A 21,232-nucleotide genomic window follows, 5' to 3' on the forward strand; every position below is an offset into this window, starting at 1 on the left:
TATCGATTTTCCTGTTCGCCAAGCATGTGAATCTCTTGAGTTTTAGAAGCTTCTAGTAACAAAATTCTACATTATTTGCCTACGTAATTGAATTAAATGTCCTTTTCTGACGTGACTTTTTAATTGCTTGATTAACTTCTAGACCTGTTGAGGGGAAAAATGTACCAGCTCGACCTCCTCCACCGAAGGGTGCCCCAAAAAGACCACCACCACCAAAGTCCACTAAGACCTCATCACAAGCAGACAATTTTTGTCGCTCATCATCTGACACAACCCTTCACAAAAAACACAGCATGCTTGGATTACGACTTAAGAAGTCAAAGAGTCAAAGCAATAAAAATCAAGATCCAGCATTACCCCCTCGGCCTAAATTAGGTCATCCTCTCTACAATAAATACATGGTGAGGAACAACAACAGTGTACTGTAACTGTAGAATGTAAATGTGTTTTATGAGGTGAGGCTTTGAAAACCTTTGCAGTGGACAGTACTTAGTTGGTTATCTGATTCTGTAAGAGGTAACGTCTAATCTGTAAATATTCATTTCTGATGTTCTGGTTAAATTATTTGGTAGATTTTGTTGACGTTTGGTAGGAATCCTTTGTTTTATTAAAATATGAATAATTTGTCTTAAGCTTCCTGTGTCTCATGGAGTTGCCAAGGAAGATATTTCTACCCAAAATACTGGAAGCCTTTCCAGCAAGGTAAAGCAGTTCTGTTTCTTGTGAGTGATTTTATAGACACACACACACACTCACTCACACACACACACATACACACACACACGGATGTCAACTCATCTGTCTTATAATGATTTTATATTTTAAAGTGTGGTGATCTCCTTGTGCTTATGGATCATATTGACAGCAATTATATTGAATCCCAAAAGGGAGAAGAAACTATAAAAGTATGATTGTCCCAGGTGCAGATAATAAAACCAGTAGGTAAGAGTTCAAGACGCAGACAGAGGGTAGCATTAATGTATACCGTATATACTCACATATAAGTCGACCTGTGTATAAGTCGAGGCACCTAATTGTGCCTTGAAGAACTGGGAAACCTTATTGCGTATAAGTTGAGGGTGGGAAAGGTCCATGGGGAGGTGGAGCGCTGAGCAGGCAAAGGAGCCGCAGTTGGGGCAAAGGAGTGCCCCAGAAGCCTTTGGGAGACTTTTTAAGGAGGGGCGAGGTGGATCTGGGGAGAGGGAATAAGCTTGGGGCCGTGGAGAGTGAATGGGATGGGAGGTGGTGGAGGAAAAGGCAGAGGAGAACGAGGCACAGAAAGTGGCTGAAAGGGGGCAGCAGAGAAGTAGGCAGGACAGGGGGAACACCACACAAGAATTACCTGTAAGTGGGACCCGCGTATAAGTCGAGGGGGGCATTTTTCAGCCTAAAAAAAGGCTGAAAACCTCGACTTATGCGCGAGTATATACGGTATATCTAGAATTGCATATCAAAAATAGAACAGAAAGTCGCTACGATAGTGATAGGACACACATCTCTTAATACGAAATTTTATACTTCAGTCAATGCTTTCTTTCAAAATCACTTTTACTAGGACTAAAACATAATTTGAGATTGTGCTGAACTAACAGTTAATATTGTTGCAAGGCAAAGATCTTTTGTTGAAATAAGTATGGAACAGTTAAGCATTTCATAATTTTGGAGCAATTTTATTATTGATCTTTCAGAAATGCCCTGACAGTACTTACCTGTAATATTAAATATGAAAAACATATATCTTGTGCTGAATCTCCACTGGGAATTATAGGGTTAACATGTCTGAGAATTAGAAAACTTCCCAAATGTGAAAAAGCTTGCAGACACTTATCTCATTTACCTTAACAATGTAGCTGTGTGCAGTTTCCCAAGACTATTTTTTCTGCTGATGGATGTACTATGCTGGTATAAGACCACAGATTTTTGATGAGATCAGGCAGCATTAAATCAGGATTAACAGAGAAAAGAATCAAACCTACCTTTCATGCTTCCCTGAGCCCCTTGGGAAGGGCATGGTAAAAAACCAAAAATAAAATGAAAAATAAAATAACATGTCTAGCAGGTAGATCCTTTGAAATCTGCATTCATAAATCAGTGAAGGATGCATTTAAATCTGTAGTGGTTGCTCAGAACAGAAAAGTAACCTGTCCAGAAAAATACTAGAACATCAGGAATAATATTTTGCAAATCTGTTGTGTTTTTAAGGATTCAGACAAGACGCAGAATGTCTCTGATACGAGTGCTCCTCATGCAGTAGTGCTACATGATTTTCTAGCAGGTGAGTTTAGATAAGCAATAACCATGTCAATAAAGTTCTGATTTCTTTTTCCTTTAGGGAACAAACTTGGAATCTAAATCACTGAATCTTTCTGGTTAAATTGAGTTCCAAGTGTAATGAGTTTTCAAAGTCCATGGATTTTGTAGGGTGTAATTGCTTACAATTGCTTTGATAAGCTACAACTTGCTAGACATGGCAGCAGTTATGAGGAGATTATTCTCTTCTTGTTTTATTTTTACTATCAGAAACTGTGCAAGTAGGGTAAATACAGCTAAGGCTATTACTGTATGCAGAGGTGTACCGGGGAGAAATTATGCCCCCAACCATGCCCCCCCCCCGCACCCCACTTAGCTGGAGGGGTCAGGCCTGGCTGTGGGTGGCTCAGATGGACGCCACAGCTGCAGGCCAGCTCCTGCCTTCACCAGAGAGGGCAGGAGGCGACCTCAGGTGCCTGCCTGAGCCGGTTGCTGCTGAGCCATGGCCACAGGCCGGCTCCTGCCCGAGAGCTGGCCTGTGGCTGCAGCTTACAACTCAGGCAGCTGCCTCAGGCAGGCACCTGCCTCCCCCGCCTCCATGCTTGGGGAGGGCAGGAGCTGGTGTGCAGCCGCAACTCAACAGCAGGTGGCTCAGGTGACAGCAAATTGCCAGGGAGTTCAGGAGCCCGGCTCAGCAGTGGGTGGCTCAAGTGGACGGTTCAGACCGGCACGCCAGGGAGTGCAAGAGCTGGCCTGCAGCCACAGCACCCACCTGAACAGCAGGACCTGGCCGGCACCCCCTCGACCCCGTCATCAAATGGCATGTGCCCCAGGCACATGGGATACCCCATGTCCCCACTAGCTGTACAAGTACAGCGTAGAGGCTTTTAAAAAGTGGATCTTTTCACATAGAGATTTCCTCAACTATTTGGAGTGGTTTTTCTCTTGAGTTTCCTCAAGATGTTATTTTCTATTTTTTGTCCTTTGGTGTTTTCCTCATGGTTTGGTCATGCTTTCCCAGCCCACCTTTGATCCAAGGAATTTCTGAAGTTCAGCATCTAATATATATTTACCATACATGTATGAATTATGATAGAAACCAGTATGGTGTAGTTAAGAGTGCCTTACTATTATCTGGAAGATCTGGGCTTAAATCCCACTCAACTATGAAGATCCTGACGTGTTCTTGGGTGCATCACCTGTGTCTCACACAATTGTTGTGAGAATAAAAAGGGGAAGGAAGAACTAGAATCATTACTGCAAGCTCTTTAGAGAAAGGGTGATATAAAAAGATACTCTGTAAGTGTCGCGAGAAACCAAGAAATGAAGGTACCAAAGGAGTAAAGAAATGCACAGCATTAGCAATAGAGTCCTTCCATAAGATTTCCATAGAAATGGTTCACATGCAGATCCATCGCCACCATAAATCTGCTCAGCCTGGGGAGAACCTAGTTTGAGTAGGCTTCTGGTGGATGTCTTCACCACCTTAAAAACAGAACAATGCATTGTACCTGTCAGACAAGGTGACTTGTTAGAAAGTACATACTACTTTCAAGTACCTGTAGGTAGCTAGATACCGTTAAGGCCTCTATGTTAGCCAGGCAGTTATGTATCCTTAGAGAAGACACACAAAAACACATTTTCCCTAGAGCTGTTGGAAGGATTGAGAAGGCTCCAATAACTGTATAATATGAACTGCTTTTCATTTACTACAGGCCTTTCTCCAAACTTCAACACTGTGTCTTCCCAAACCACTCAAAAATCTTTGTAGGAATTTGTGTGTACAAGCTTGTGTTTGTTCTGCATGTTAAATGAAATTTGTAAGATATTTTACGTAGCAACACTTACTTCACTAACCACTGAAAATAAAAAAAATAGAAAACAACTTTTTACCCCCCTCTACAGAACATCCGGATGATTTGGGCCTAAAATCTGGAGAAACTGTTTACCTTCTGAAGAAAATAGATGATCTGTGGTACAGAGGAAAATGCAGTAATCAAACAGGGATCTTTCCTGCCAGCTTTGTCAAAGTTATTGTAAGTAAGCCACTTCTAGTGAAATGTAGCACATTCCATCTGTGCACACATCCCAGTTCTAATTTAATTTCTCCCCTATGCATTTTATTGAGCTTGCCATATGCATAAATCTTGCCTGAGAGCACAAAGAAGATATCAACTTGTTTGTGAGGTGCTGTAAACCTGTTTAATCTTGCGACTCCGCCTGGCTGTTTATGGGCATCATTTTCATGATAATTGCAATTTAAGTGAGAACCTATCCTTTACTTAATTCAGGAGTGCTCATAAATCACTCTGGACCATGTTGTGCCATTTCTCACCCTGGTAGTTTTTCTTTTTGGTCTTCTCCTTAGACTGTTAGTCTGTGACATAATAAGAGTGAGTCAGTCAGTTTCTTTGGAGGTGAACATTAATTTACTAATTCTGTCACTGAAAACCTGTATTCCAAAATATGCAGCAGCAATTAACTTGAGGAGGAATTCCATAAGAAATTACATGGATTTTAGGGGACTTGCTGTGTATTCTAATACCCTTAAAAAAAGTTATAGAAGTAAACAAGTGAAAAACAAGGAGGAACAGGAACTGACTAAAATAGAATGAATACGCTAGCCCCTGTAAATCTTCAGTACTAACCTACTCATTTAAGATTATAATAAATTGCTTTCCCTCAGTTCAGCTGTTTTATGTCTGTGTAGCATGCTCACACAACATTTCAGTGCAGACAGTATCTTTACACTTAGCACTTATAATACTTTTATAGGAGCCTGTCCATACTGAACCTTTGTAATTTCCTAGGACTATGCTTAAATTTATTTCTCCCCAGAAAACTGAACAGCTGCTGTACTGAAGCAGAAGTTTTGCAGCAGAAGTTTGTAATAGACTTTTGTATCTGTTTGTAGCATGGCTCTGAATGGTGCTATGCTTTTGACATTAACAAAATGTTAGTGACCAAGTCTGTGGGTAATTTATATTTACTCCCTATCTTCTCTAAATTCTACTTTTGTACAAATAAAAGTAGCAGTGTTTGTGACATATGTTTGTTTGTTTTTGGCTTGCAGATGGCTAGAAGGGAACTCACAGCCCTGGAATGGATATATCTGCATAATAATTCTTGACTATTGTGACTTGCATTATCAGATAATGGGCTATAATATGAATTAGGAGCAAGAGCCAAAGACAATGGCATATAATTACACTCTGTTCAGATTTCTGCAGCCAAGAGGACTGCTTATATTGAATATGCCAGTAGAAATAAAAAAGTATTGAATACTGTGTTTCTCCAGAATACCATTTAAAGAATTATAATTCCAGTATTATCAACAACCAAAATACTCTTAGTAGTTGAATGTTGCTGCATTTACTTGGAAGTGCAGTTCAATCAGTGTATACAAACATTCTGCTTTAATAAGGAGAGCAAACAATTGTAAATAACATTTTAATGTTTTGTCAATCTCTTGATTAGGTTGATATTCCTGGAGAAAGTAACAGGAAAAACGTACAGTTTTCATCACCTGGTGTTACGTAAGTTTTCTCATGGATGACTATTTTCATTTTGTTTAACCTTAGGATAGTATTAAAACCTATAAATATACAGAAACTAAAAGAACCTGCAGCCTGATCCTGCTTTTTAAAAAGGTACATTTGTAGAATGTTTTAGCACTGCAGAGGATTGGGTTTGATCCCAGGGAAAGTTTTTGTGGAATGAAGTGTTTCCATAGGTAAAGGTTGACTTTCTCTGCTCCCTCCTCTGCTGCAGCCCCAAATACCCCAACTTCTGCTCCCCAAGAAATAGCAGTGAACTGTAGCAAGATTGTGGCAGTGAGAAAACTGCACTCTGTTGATGGAAATTCTTCAGTCAGGAGAAACATGTTGTGGGTTCCAAACTACGCTTCAGCATATTTCAGCATTTTGAGCAGATTTACACAATTTGTATGTAGGATTTGATGCCTTGGTTAGTCAAATAACAACTGTGTTGGCACTTGTGCTACATTGTAAATATTCTTTCAAAAAAAGAATCTGATTTTCATTAAAGATCTGTTATAGCAAAAAAATAAGGAACAAGATGTTTTCACTTTCATTGGGTATGATTAAATTAATTGGCAGATAGTTTTATTTCTTATATGAGACTTCCAAGGATTTACGTTTACTTGCTCTAGATTTGATGGTTGCACTTGTGAAATATAGCAAATAAACTGTATGAAAGTAAAGAATCATAACTAACTTTTACCAGGTTTATATTTAGAGAGTGAGTTACAGAAGGAAGGTAACAATTTTAAACTTCTAAAGGTGTGGGGCAGCTGCTGGATCAAAGCATGTAATATAACAACCAGTTCCGAAAGGACTCAGTGGTGGGATTACAACCAGTTCTCTGAACTAGACAAAAAATTAGCTACCTGTTCTACCAAACCAAGGGTAGGGAACCTGCGGCTCTCCAGATGTTCAGGAACTACAATTCCCATCAGCCCCTACCAGCATGGCCAATTGGCCATGCTTACAGAGGCTGATGGGAATTGTAGTTCCTGAACATCTGGAGAGCCGCAGGTTCCCTACCCCTGTACCAAACTGTTCTACCAAAAAATTAGCTACCTGTTCTACCAAACAGGGGCTGATGGGAATTGTGCAAGACAGGAGCCCCAGCCAGCAGCCCCCATACGAGGACTGCAGGATGGGGCACCCCTCGTTTCCACGGAGGCTGCCTGGCTGGATGAGGAAGAGGGGAGATCTCCCTTTTTCCCCAGCCAGCCAGGCGACTTCCGTGCAAGAGAGGAGCCCCAGCCAGCAGCCCCCATACGAGGGCTGCAGGCTGGGGCACTCCTCTTCATTTTAAAATGTCAAAAAGTATTTGCGGCTCCATGTGTTTTCTTTTCCGTGGAAAATGGGTCCAAATGGCTCTTTGGGTTTTAAAGGTTGCTTATCCCTGCTGTAGTCTATCAGAGATGTTCAGAAATAACTTAATGTGATAGCTGAGATACAGAAGTTTAAAAACGATTTCTAAAAGAAAACCATTTGTTTTTATTTTGTTTTGCAGAGGCCCTAGATGTATAGCTCGATTTGAATACATTGGAGATCAAAATGATGAATTAAGCTTTGCAGAAGGTGAAATTATTTTTTTAAAGGAATATGTGAATGAAGAATGGGCCAAAGGAGAGCTGAGAGGTGTTACTGGAATTTTCCCTTTGAACTTTGTAGAAGTTATTGAAGATCTCCCTGTAGCAGGTATAAATAAAAACAAAAAGCTCACTGGTGTATGTCAGAGTGCTCAGAAGCCACCAAGACATAGCCACCAAGAAAGGTGCTTTATTGTTGATACTAAAATAAAATGAACTGAAGAACTCTACAGGTTTTTTTATATACACCTTCTTTAGGCTTTCTCACATATGAAGTAATTTGACCCATTGCAACTATAATCTAAACCAGGGGTCTGCAACCTGCGGCTCTCCAGATGTTCATGGACTACAATTCCCATCAGCCCTTGCCACCATGGCCAATTGGTTGCAGGTTGCAGACCCCTAATCTAAACATAAGAGAAACTGAAATGAACATTGTGTGTGCACATTATAGAAACCTGAAGTTCCAACTTACCATGAACTAGCAATGTAAATCTAATGAGAACATTTGTTTAGGTTTACCAGCTAATTTCATGTTCTATGAAGGAGTTAACGATTGGGTTCGATATTTATGTAGTAATATCCTGATCCTAATACCTGCTATATCTAAGAACAATACAACTAAGTCCTAATCTGGAGAACCGGGTTTGATTCCCCACTATTCCACATGAGCAGCGCACTCTGATCTGATGAGCTGGATTAATTTCCTCACTCCTGCACTTGCAGCCTGTTGGCTGACCTCCAGCTAGTCAGTTTTCTTAGAATTCTGTTAGCCCCATCTATCTCACAACGTTTCTGTTGTGGGGAAGAGAAGGCAGTTGTAGGGCACTTTGAGACTACTTAAAGACAGAAAACAGCAGGTATGAAAAACCACTCTTCTTCTAAGTACATTAACACAAAACAATAAACCCTAATGCCGTGTCAGAATATTGTCACAGACAAAATTTGTTAAAGCCAGATGCTTATTTAACTACACCTGGGAAAAAATATACGGTTGTTTGACAGCACAACATGATTGCAAACACGCTGTAGACAACTGTCCATGGTAGTTTAATTTTGCTGACATAAACTGTCTATATCCTTGTTCCACAATTATTTTCTTTACACACTAGATGAGAGAGAACATAACTTAATGGTAATCAAAAGGACACAAAAATACTTCAGTTTATCACTCTTCACTTTGAATTAGTAACAGTGGCCTTAAAGTTATTCTTTTCTCCGTTTATAAAGATGCTGGAGCAACACCGAAGAATAAGAAAGACAACTGTGCATCAGTGAGACAGGTAGGCTACTTAATATTAGAAAGTTTTACAAAGCATTCTACAATTCAAGTATGTTCTTTAAATATTATGAAGGGTAATCCCCCACTACCCCACATCCCCTGCAGAACTCACTGAAATACTGTGTAGAGGATCAGAGTTGGTGGACACGTTCAAATGGAAGGGCCACATGTATATTCAAAAGGAAATTTGTAATGTTATGAAGAAAGAAATTTCTTATTCCGAAAATTGCTTTGGATAGAGGTATTGATTTCTCTTAGACTTTAAAATATGGATTTCTATCTTATCTTGTGCATACCTTCACAGTACTGGGTAATTATTACATGGAACGAAGGTGGGGGTGGATCACTAGTGGGTGAATCCAGTGACTGAGTGCATATGTGCTTCTGACTTATGGCAATCCTATGAATTAATGTCCCTGGTTTGAATAGCCCAGGCTAGCCTGATCTTGTCAGATCTCAGAAACGAAGCAGGATTGATCTTGATTAGTTTTTAGACTCTAGTTTGGAGAACCAGGTTTGATTCCCCACTCCTCCACATGAGCGGCAGACTCTAATCTGGTGAACTGGATTTGTTTCTCTCCTCCTCCACATGAAGCCTGCTGGTTGACTGGGCTAGGCACAGTTCTTTCAGCCCCACAAGACGTCTGTTGTGGGGAAAGGAAGGGAATAGGAGATAAAGGTGGAGCCTAAATCCAAACTCATCTTCTCTTTCTTTTATTTCTGTTGTCAGCAATGATTAAATTATGTGTATAGAAATAATTGGGGTTGCTTTGCCTTTGAAACATCAGTAGAAGAATTCTGCCTCTTTCCTCAGCAACATCCAGGCTTACTCAACAAGCGTATGAGCCCTGCTGGATCAGACCAGTGGTTCACTGTGCCCAGCATCTTATCTCACACAATCCAACCAGTTTCTCTGGAGTCCCAACAACAGAGTCAATGCCTTCCCCTACAGTTGGCTTCTGGCACTGGTATAGAAGTTACTGCCTCCAAATGTGGAGGTTCTTTTTAGTCACCATGATTAAAAGCCGCTGATAAGACTAATAATCTTTAACCTTTTTGCCTTTTTCATGTGTTTGCCTTTTTCATTGCTGCTGCACACGGAGTTGATGCTGCCATTGAAATATTTGTCTTTTTCTCATGTCTCTCTTAACAGTTGGAACAGCATTCTAGAGAATGGTGTGAGGCCCTCCATGATTTTCCAGCAGAAACCAGTGAGGACTTATCCTTTAAAAAGGGAGATCACATCTTGATACTGGAGCATGTGGACGCTGAATGGTACAGAGGGAGACTTAATGGGAAAGAAGGAATTTTTCCTGCCGTTTTCATACGCATTTGTTCAGGTACAGTGGTGAAGAAAAATTCTTTGTGAACATGCACAAGACGATTTAATTTGTAATATATTCTAGTACGGTAAGTGCAGAGAGATACATTCATGAGGAATATGAGATACAGGTTTTTGTAGGTCACCTTTTGAAAGTGCCATAATAAAGAATCTCCCTGAATGTGGAAACTTTACACATGACAAAGGATTGCATTCTGAAGTGATACAAATATTTCAAGAAGTATTTCAAATTCAGAAGGGCAGGTTTAATCAGCTGTGAGCCAATCTTCATTAGTTGAAATAAAACCAATAATAAGAGTTCTAATAAAATTAAACATATCAAGACTGCGCAGAAAGGCCTTTTCCAGTGGTGGAAGTTCACCTAGCTCCTGCTCTTTTGGATTTTATGCAGTGAGTTCAGTAATTTTTTTATCTGCACAGCCAAATCTGAGATTTCCCCCCTATACTACTTCCAGTGTGTTATTGTCCGATAACTGACTTGCCATGTATTTCCTTGGCATCCGCTATTGGACTGCGCTTAGGATTTTTTGCTTGTTTTGGTTATGCCTTGATTCTGTCAGTTTTCTTGCTACTGTTTCAGTATACTAGTCTTGGTAGTTTTAAATGAATAACTATTGATCTGGCTGTTTAGATTTTACACTCCAGCAATTCTAGAGAGGCAGCCAAGAAACATACTAAATGAATAATAGATGCTTAATCCAGAACTCCCAGACAGAGAAGAGATGAACAAATCCCAGTCTGTCTTGTTACTTGTCCATCAAAGCTTTATACAAATGCTACATTTCACATCATTACTTAATGATTTACCAACAATTGATCTTTGTTTCCTAGCATCTCATGCTTTATGATTGCTTAGATTTCCTGTAAAAAATTCTATGAACAGCAGCCCTTAATTGACTGTTGGTCATCCCATCGCACTCCAGTATTCCAACACTGTTTAATCTGTGGTTTATTATTTTTAGGGTCTTCTGACAGCTCAGGCATGCTGTAGTTTTTCATGGCATGCATCTTTGCCCATCTGTTTATTAAAATACAGCCAGACTTGTACAAACCATGAGGATTCCTGTGTCATCCTTAACCCAGAATACTCACTACAGTCTGTAGAAGCTAGAGAAAAAGATCTGGATTTGTAGTTGATGTGCCCTCTGAGGATTAAGGAATCCTGTGCATGTGTCAACACAGACACATTAAATATATCCACTTTACCTCTCACACCTAAAGGCGACAGTGAACCCCATATTAAGTAATTTAAAAGAAGTAAATGAATGGTGACATGGAGTGCAGCTTTCCAGCCAGAGGAACTTTATAAAATGCAATCACAAGAAAAGGGCTGGATTAGGGATTATGACATTCCCTCCATCTCCCATGGTGACCAAGGCTGTTTCACTTTCTGCACCCAGGCCGGAAACTAGACTGGAAAGGATCTAAACTTTAGATGGGCTGGTAGCTGGTTGTTGCACATTCTGCCATCAATCTGAGAATTCATTCACCTGGCAAACAGGCTTAATTATATTCCTAAACCAATCAGTAAGCCACATAACTTGCTATCTCAAACACACAATGCATGCAATGATGAAGCATTTACTTAGGAGACACTACTGGCTATATTGAGATGACTTAAAGTGGTCATCAACATTCCCTTATGTTCTAACCATTGTTAGTACTTTTCACAGTCTTTGTTACCCAGGTCAGTTACATTATCCTGTATAATACAAGTGACATGCTGTTGGTACATGACTGTTCCACTCACAATATACTATGCTGGTAATCCACTAGCTATTCTGTAACTACTTCTCTGGTCTACTTCTTCTGGCATCACTTTAACACCACACCATCTTGAACAAAAGCCAGCTACCTCATCCACATCTCTCTCACTCATCCTTTAATCAGTGATGAACTTGTGTACACAGGTTTCTATTTGCTTGATAATCATCAAAGGAAGGTTTGCTTTTTGTGTTTTGGCAAAATTATCTTTGATCTCTAAAGTAGAAACTGAACTACAACACAATGTTCTGCAGAAGGACCAAAACCTCTACCGGGAAAGAGAAGAGGCCAGGCTCTGTATGACTTCCATGCACAGAATTCAGATGAACTCTCCTTTAAAGTGAGTAGTTTAGCCAATGTTTGCTCATTTTTTTCATACTGGCATGATACAGATTGTGATGGAAAATAGTTAGCTGAACTATGTATTAGCTAGAAACATGTGATATTATGCAACCAGTATTAATAGAAAGCTGAAGTATGTGAACATGGAGTTTACAGACTTCATCGAAGAGATGTCATGGAAGATGCTATACTACTCGCTACAGTGCCAAAGTCACATATGACTGTGAAAAGCATCTTTGCCTTTTGATCTCCTGGAGGGGGGACAGGAAACTATGCAGAGGTGCTAGCATGAAACTTCAAAGGTTTTGGAAACCTCATGGCGGAAAAGTTTTCTTTGGAGAGTGAGGGAACAAAGCCTAGGTGACTCTATCATGGGCTAAGCTAAGAGAAGCACCTCTTGGCTAGAAGTCCCAAGAGATCCACAAGAAGCAAACAGCTGGTTGTACCCAAGAAATTCAGAGAGGAGGTGTTAAAAGCGGCGCATGAGATACCTCTCTCAGGGCATTTGGGAATTAAGAAAACACTGGCTAAAATACAGAGAAAATTTTACTGGCCAGGCATAAATAAAGATGTGCAGCAGTATTGTACAAGTTGTGATGTGTGCCAAAGGGTAGGATTCCCACAGGACACCACTCGCATGCCTTTGAACCCATTTCCAGTAATCACACAACCTTTTCACACTGTTGCTATGGATATATTGGGCCCTCTCAATCAGCACAAGCACAGGGAAGCGATTTATCCTGAATGTAGTAGACCATGCCTCCTGAGATATCCTCAGCACTATGCTTTGAGGAGTATGGCCTGCACAAAATATAGCAAAATGCATGGTTGAATTTGCATCTGTGTATAGCCAGAATACCTGGAGTACATTAGTATCAGACAAGGAGGGACCTGATTCACTTCTAAACTTATGGAAAAGTTCTTTGTGAACTGGCGAGGAAATTACACAAAGTCCCACGGTTTTCAAGGTACTAATGGGTTGGCCGAGCGATATATTTCTTCCCTTTTGCAGTTGCTAAGAACATACTCTGTCAAACACCCCAAGAACTTCGGATGTTTGGAATTTTACATATTTCTGTTTGCATTCTGAGGATTAAACCCCAAGAGAATCATACAGTTCCGTGCAAATGAAATCCTATTTGGAAGAAATGTCAGAGGTCCCTTATGGATCTACTCAAAGAGAAGCCGGACTGGGAAGAGATTCTAAAACCATGAATTTCCAAAGGGGTGGCTGAGTATTTTGCTGACCTCCGGGAAAACTTTGGAAGCTGATGGAGGCAAGAAGCAGGGATCAACCTGCAACAGGCTCAGCAAAACAAAAGATGTATTATGACAAAAAAGCCAGACCAAGAGAATTTTGTGCTAAAAAGGTGTAGGTTTATCTGTTGATCGTGTACAAAAACTGGGAGTAGGATGGGAAGGCCCATTCTCCATTGAACAGAAACTCCCATTGACAATTACAGGGGTTAAAAAGAATTGGGAGAGGATGGCAGATCGCTATTGTGGTTCATGCCAACCAACTGAAACCCTAACAGGGCCGACCCTGTCACAGTTGCTTCTCTCCAGGCAAGAGAGGAGGGAGGAAGTGTTTCTGGATGCCACTTGGCACCCGAGGAGAGGCATGGAGTGGGCTGATGTGCAAATCTCCTGGCAGCCTGGCACCCCAGCAAGCTCAATTGACAGGAGTCTTGGCTGAATTTGGGACAATCTTTTAGGAGTAAGCCAGGTTCTTTCTAACCTGATTTCCCATCCCACATTGACACTGGTAATCATGCACCAATAAAGGTTAAGCGCCACCATCTAAATGAGCCAATGGGAAACAGATTGTAGCCAAAGAAATCCAACAGATGTTGGACCATGGAGTAATTAGAAAGAGCACCTCTAACTGGGGAGCTCCTATAGTAATTGTCCTAAAGAAGAAGGTCTCAGACCATGATTCTCCTGAATACCGAGTCACTGTTAGTAGACTTCCGGAGACTCAATAAAATCACAATGCTCGATCCTTATCCAATCCCCAAGTGAATCGCTCCTGAGGAACTGGCAAGTCTGAGTTTATCTCCACACTTATTGATTGCAGCAAAGGATACTTTCAAGTGCCTTTAACTCCTGAAGCTATAGAGAAGAGATGCATTTGTTTGTTTTGCTGGTCATTTTGAATTTGTAAAAATGCGTTTGGACTCCAAAGGTACAAGTAAATCATTTCAAATCTGATGGATATAGGGTCCTAGAGGCTTACCCATTATCGAGAGCCTATCAGGATGATGTGGCATTACATCTTCCACTTGGGAAGAACATGTTGAGCACCTTAGAATGGGTACTGACAACCTTGAAAGAAGCAGAGCCTTACACTCCAGACGGACAAGTGCCACCTCGGTTGCAATGAGGCTGCGTACTTAGAGTCACCTAGTAGGAAGGGTCAGCTGAGAGCTTTACAAAGCCAAGGTTGCCAGCATTAAACAGTGGCCTCAACCTACCACCAAGCAAGATGTCATGACTTTTCTAGGAATGGCAGGAGTTTTACCCGCGAATTCATACCGCGATTTCAGTCCAATAGCAACCCGGTGACTGGACTTATGTACAAAAAAAAGAGTGCTTCTGTCCATGTATTGTAAATTACCACAATGACTCAAAATGCATTTGATCAATTAAAGAAATGTCAGTGATTGATACACCTATATTAACAGCACCTGATTTTATGGAAACCTTTCCATAAGTTCAAACTGAGTACCTCAGGAAAGAGGGATTGCGGGGTGTTCTGGTAAAGGTCAGATGACCAAGAATTACACCTCGTGAGTGTGCTGAGTAGAAACTTCTTGGGGCATTGAGATGCAATTACATGCGGCACGAGAATGAATGCCCACTTACTCCGCTGGTATACTCAAGAGGCACTGACCTTATTTGATGGGCAATGGAGTCCAGTGGACCACAATCCTGTAGTGTTCCTAGATACCATGAGGCAAAAAATAATGCAAGAGTATTCCTGGAGCCATGGGCTCCAGAACTCCCACTTTGGTAACAATGCAAGGGTCGTGAGAACGTAGTGGCTGAGGTGCGGGACTCCAAGATTTCCACTTTGAAATTTCTCATATCAAAGGGTCTGAGAGCGTAGTGGCTAGTATATTGCTTCCCAGTCGGCTGCAAGTGCATAAAGAGGGCTGAATGCTGAATATCAAGAGTATTGCATTGCTTATTAGTCTGGAGGTATGTATTAGTCTGAAATTGTGTTTTGTGTTAACATGATTTTCTTCCATTCTGTATTGTTATGCTATCATATAGGACTATGTTATGCATAGGAAATGAATTGTAGTTAGCAGGTCTCTTATTGAAGTTAGAGATGACTGATGTGGAAGTAACACATGTAATCTTTCTATATGGATAGATGAAATATGTAGCCATTAGACTGGAGTGCCCTCTCTAAAAGTGTGATGGAAAATAGTTAGCTGAACTATGTATTAGCTAGAAACATGTGATATTATGCAACCAGTATTAATAGGAAGCTGAAGTATGTGAACATGGAGTTTACAGACTTCATCCCAAAGAAGTGTCATGGAAGATGCTATCGCTACAGTAAAGGGAAGTCACATATGACTGTGAAAAACATCTTTGCCTTTTGATCTCTGAGAGGGACAGGAAACTATACAAGAGGTGCTAGCATGAAACTACAAAGGTTTTTTGGAAACCTCATGGTGAGCGGGAAAAGTTTTCTTGGAGAGTGAGGGAACAAAGCCTAGGTGACTCTATCATGGGCTAAGCTAAGAGAAGCACCTCTTGGCTAGGAGTCCCAAGAGATCCACAAGAAGCATACAGCTGGTCAATTTCTCTAAAAGCATTTATGTTTATTTCTTTGTTTTGAACTTTTACAATAAATCTTTGAGAAATCAGCTGTCTGGAGTTATTAGGAGGGAAAAGGACCCAGGACCGAGGTGAGATAAGAGTGGCTCTCCCAAGCTTAATCTCAGCCTCAGTCGTCATACAGATGATGTGATTTTTTAGCCCATATCTCTTCCTTAGTTATAAAGAAACTGAATGTATTTGCAAAGAGTAATCTATTTTTGAGTTATCAGAAATTTATGCCTGACTGCATGGCCACGTGGAATATAGCAGTTTTGTCTTTGAATTAGTAGCACCCATAATTAAGTGGATTTCAACATCTCTGTGAATTCTAGTTGCTACATAAGTTGCAAAGTCCTGTTTTGCTCTGAGTCTTCATTTCCATTATCTACTTCCAATTTGTATTATGTACACCATACTGAAGAATGTATGACTGTGCCAAAAATAAGATTGTGTGACAGCTTACTCTTTTTTCTTTTACAGGCTGGTGATACAATAACAGAACTAGAATTCATAGATGAAGATTGGATGAGTGGAGAGCTACATGGCAAGTCTGGAATATTTCCTAAAAGCTTTGTTCAGATTTTGCAATAATTCCAAAGCTGATGTCCACTTCAGAGCCTCTCTATACAAGTGAACAATTTTTCAGCACAAAAGCACAGTATTCTAAGCTGCAGAGTCTGCCTTCGATCATCACTAGATCTAATCTTGGACCCTCAGATGCATTTTTGCACTATTTTTATAAATACCAACAAGATCATACAAAATAGATTTTAAATTAACTTTTTAGAAGACTCACATGTATTGTACCAAATCCTGCTACTTGGAACAATAAAGTTGGGCATCCACATCTAAGTTACAGCAAATAGTCAGATGCAGCTATCATTCATCTCCTCATTCCCAATGCGAATAATTAGCTGCACTCAACTACAGCATAATCGGTACAGATGAATTACTTGTAAACAATGGCTAATTGGGTTTAAGGCATTAATCAGTTTTCTGAAACCGCATGATTCCCTTCACAGAGGCCCAGTTCACACAGGCAAGGAGGGGGGGGGGGCGGAATGGTCAGTGACTGCAGGTGAAAGGTCATTTCCTTCCCTGGTTTAACTCTTGCAAACCAGCACAGCAAGCAAAAGCAAAGGATACCACCTGTTGAGAAACATTTTAAAGCTGGAATATATCAGCTGGAATCCATCCTAGTACCACATTTTGCTGCCTGTCTGCTATAGGGCTCAGTGACATACCAATCCTTTTCAGCCATCTTCTGAAGAGGGATTCCTCAGCTTCCTAGATAACTAATTCAGTTACCTAACAATTGTTAACAGAAGTTCTCTGGTATGCTGATTCATCATACATTTTCTTATATTTTTATTATACATACCTTTTCATCAAACTGTTGAAGGATACATGGCAGTAGAATGGAAACCTCAGATGCTTGTCATATGTAAATGGGAAAATGCAATCTCCACTGTTTATGACTACAGTATGAACTGAATACAACTGCAATTTGTATTGTAGCGCTGCTTGTTTGTTTTATTTTCTCTTCTTACACCTCAGCCATATGTACTCTGACGGCAACTCGAACTTCACACAATTATCAGAAGTTTAAGAACGGGAAACAGAAGGCTGTATTGTACCTATCGTTCTGTGTTTTGTAAAACACAGATCTAGGCTCAGTAATTTTATTGTATCTTCTAACTGTTGTAGGAAACATATACATTATAAATACTATTCAGCCAGACAATAATAAATTTAGTCTAATCTTAAAATGAAACTCCGAAAGAAGTTGTGCTATCTGAACTGGGATTAGCTTCCATTCCTGAGTTTGAAAACCAGATTTCTGCATCAGGTTAATCTTCCCTGTGAAGTTTCTGGCAGTACATTCAAATATATTCTTTTCCTACACATCCTGAGACCTGCTGGCTATGAAGTATACCAAAACACTAGAGACTGTCTGGAAGTTTGAACTATATTTTGCATCTTCTGAGTCTGTTAATTTCTCAAATACTGTTTGGATAATATTCATACACCAAGAACCCCCACTTCTACTGGAAGAAAATAGTTCAGAATGTGAACAGACCTTCTGCAACATTCAGTTCAAATGTAGGAACTGACCTTTTTTCTTCAATTCCATTTTTTAAAAAAGGAATTTGATTATGAAGATACAAACCTTACCAGAGCATTAATGAAAAAAGTTTCTAATCTAAATACTAGAACCTTAGATGCTATACTAATATTTAATTAGTCACATGCTACTTTCATGACAAAGATTGCTAAAATACTGTTAGTTCACAGGTAAAAAATCTATGAAAATAAGAGCTTTATTTTGTGCAATAGTAAACCTGCTTTGGAAAAGGTGAAGAACGGTTTCTTACGTTCACCTCATTTGTTTCCATGTGACAAACCTGATGTTGCGTTCAGAATTTCACACGCTAAACATGGAGATTTAACTGTTCCTTTAATTGAAAAATGTTGGTGACCTCATCTGCAAAATCAGCAATTGCTTATAAAAGCAATTCTTATTTTTTGTCTTTAATGTCGCTCCAAGATGTCACATTCTTTTTAGGGAGAAAGGTCCAACTGATACTATTTACAGCCACCTCACTTTCTTCAAAATGGGTTTGATTTTAAATAAATATGGAGTGAAGCTGCAGTATTTTTTCAGTTATAGCCATTATAGAGTACCTCTTTCTCCTACAGGGATAACCGGATGATAATGGCCAAGACTATATATATGCCAGATTTTCCACATTTCTGCAACTGTAGTATCTGTGCAGTAGGGCCTTAATGTAAGTCACATTAAGTATCGAACAGTTTATTGCATGTAGTACTGGCCAATTTTAGGCATCCTATTAGATCGATCCACTGCAGAATTTTCACTTGTAGTGGAGCTCTTGTATGAGGAGAAACCACTGTGGCCACATCTGCTAGTTCAACTTAGTGCATGTCTTTTTGTGCAACCAATGTCTAGATACTGCAACATATACAAAGAGGAAAGTGCTAGGGGCTGTTAAGATCTTGCCCATGCACTGTGCTTTTGTGTCGGTTTTTGCACATCACTGGATTCCAGCCTGTTTTGATATAAACCTGGACAGGACTGCATTTGTCTACACCAAAAACAGACATGTATTTTACATCTACTAGCAAGAAACACTTCTTTCTGGGTACTTGGTCTCCATGAAAATGATACTGTTTAGTGCCTTTCCATTTACAGCTTACTCACTCCTTTTGGTCTGTATAAGACTGATACTCTAGTTCAAAATGCAAGTGAACATAAGAACATAAGAACAAGCCAGCTGGATCAGACCAAAGTCCATCTAGTCCAGCTCTCTGCTACTCGCAGTGGCCCACCAGGTGCCCTTTGGGAGCTCACATGTAGGATGTGAGTTGCTTAAGTGAAAGTTTGAGATTGCTTTACCCAGAAATGCAAAGGTTCTGCAGCTGGAACTAGCATTACCATTCAGCTTTGAGATGTACAAGATGATTTTGTACTTTGTATAATTTTCTGCTGCCTTTATCAGAGTTTTTATATGGTCCCTACAACAGCTACCAGCTTGCACTACAAAAAATGTTGGTTGCTGAATCACAGCCTTAAGACATTTCCCTTTTTCCACATACCAATACATACTTTGTCGATATTTTGAAAAATGTTATTGGCACAAGTTACTGGAAGTTCAATTGTTCCAGACAGATTGTTAGAGTGCAATGTTTACTTATTTGTTGACTGTATGTTTCCAGTGTGTTCATAAAAGTACTTTGAGCAAGTAGTGATTTAGACATTTACAGGCAATAGGGAATTATTGTTTAGTCTTGTTAATGAATAAGCATTAATTAGTATTGTAAGTTAGACAATATGCATAAATATGACATCTATTAGCATTTCATACATTTAAATAAGCATCTGCCTGAGCAATCCAAATATTTTCAGTTTTGTATACAAAGATTGACAGATGCAGTAACTTCACTCCAACAGTGCCATCTAAAGGACTCTTAATGCAGCTGTATTAAATGTGGGTTAAACTTGAAAATCCTCATTTGTATTTAAATGCTTTTAACTAGCTGACATATGGCTTTTGGTGACACACTAAACTTTAAATATAAAGACAATTTCATGAACAAATTTTTCTTGTTCAATTTATAAATTATCATCATGCAATCATGAATGCAACAGAAAGTTTGTTTCATGTAGTGGCTCAGAAGATTATGATCTTTCCACCTTGCAAAATGTATTTATAAGAACATGGTGGGGAAAAAAACTATGTTTGGAAGGGTGCCGGGGGAAAGAAGTTAAAAACCCCTTTCCTTTATCACATCCTTTGACTTTACCTCCCTCTATGTTTTTTTAGGAGGTAGTGCAAAATCCGCCACATTAACGAGCTGCCTGTCAATGAGAAGTCTGTGCACAGAAGCTATTTTGCTTTTCTAGAAAGTATAATTTTATGCTGTTCTATGGTACCTGTAATTTTGTATTTAACCAATAAACATTTGTCTGAAAACTGAAGCAATGGACTGATTTTTAGAAGCATATGATGTAGCAATATACATGGTTGAATTTTGTATCTTCAGAACTGACAGCTGAAGGAGTTACATCCTAGACCCATGGTGGTGAACCTATGGCACTCCAGATGTGCATGTACTACAACTCCTGATGCAAATTGTAGTCCATGAACATCTGGAGTGCCATAAGTTTGCCACCACAGTCCTAGGCCCCTTCTGCACACGCAAAATAATGCGTTTTCAAACCACTTTCACAACTGTTTGCAAGTGGATTTTGCCATTCCGCACAGCTTCAAAGAGCACTGAAAGCAGTTTGAAAGTGCATTATTCTGCACGTGCGGAATGAGCCCTAGACATTTCTAGTCCTAACTAAAGTAACAGAAGCAGATCCACAGGTGATATACAACAGGAATTGAAGAAACAGGTGTTGAAAAGCACCAAACTATTAAAAATTAGTCAATATCCCCATTTAGAAGTGTCATCAAAGAGAAATTTGGATTTATATTCTCTCCTGTAAGGAGAGATATTCTCTCCTATATTCTCTCCTGTAAGGAGACTCAAGCTCCTTTCCCTTCCTCTCCCCACAACAGACATCTTGTGAGGTTGGTGGGGCTGAGAGCTCTGAAGAACTGTGACTAGCCCAAGGTCACCCAGCAGGAATGTAGAAGTGTAGACATATCTGGTTCACCAGATAAGCCTCCGCCACTCAGGTGGAGTGGGGAATCAAACCCGGTTCTCCAGATTAGGACCACTACACCACGCTGGCTCTAAAATAATGCCAAAGCATTTTACTTGAACT

At 39.9% G+C, this 21,232-nt stretch overlaps 1 protein-coding gene across 5 annotated transcripts in view; it reads left to right on the plus strand.

The window, feature by feature from the left end:
* The window catches only part of SH3D19 (SH3 domain containing 19), an 87,241-nt gene extending 66,804 nt beyond the window's left edge, over window positions 1-20,437 (plus strand). For 3 of the 5 annotated variants that reach the window (XM_048508891.1, XM_048508896.1, XM_048508895.1), the window contains 10 exons: window positions 143-401; window positions 634-702; window positions 2,203-2,275; window positions 4,156-4,286; window positions 5,728-5,786; window positions 7,294-7,481; window positions 8,603-8,655; window positions 9,808-9,994; window positions 12,015-12,100; window positions 16,417-20,437. In XM_048508891.1, coding sequence (XP_048364848.1) covers window positions 143-401; window positions 634-702; window positions 2,203-2,275; window positions 4,156-4,286; window positions 5,728-5,786; window positions 7,294-7,481; window positions 8,603-8,655; window positions 9,808-9,994; window positions 12,015-12,100; window positions 16,417-16,527 — 1,216 coding nt within the window. In that variant the 3' untranslated portion in view covers window positions 16,528-20,437. Of the gene's footprint in view, window positions 1-142; window positions 402-633; window positions 703-2,202; window positions 2,276-4,155; window positions 4,287-5,727; window positions 5,787-7,293; window positions 7,482-8,602; window positions 8,656-9,807; window positions 9,995-11,985; window positions 12,101-16,416 lie in introns of all 5 variants that reach the window. The other 2 variants (XM_048508893.1, XM_048508892.1) reach the window with 2 other exon arrangements.
* The last annotated feature ends 795 nt before the right edge of the window (window positions 20,438-21,232 follow it).

Source organism: Sphaerodactylus townsendi, linkage group LG10 (assembly GCF_021028975.2).
Source record: "Sphaerodactylus townsendi isolate TG3544 linkage group LG10, MPM_Stown_v2.3, whole genome shotgun sequence".
Classification (NCBI taxonomy): domain Eukaryota; kingdom Metazoa; phylum Chordata; class Lepidosauria; order Squamata; family Sphaerodactylidae; genus Sphaerodactylus; species Sphaerodactylus townsendi.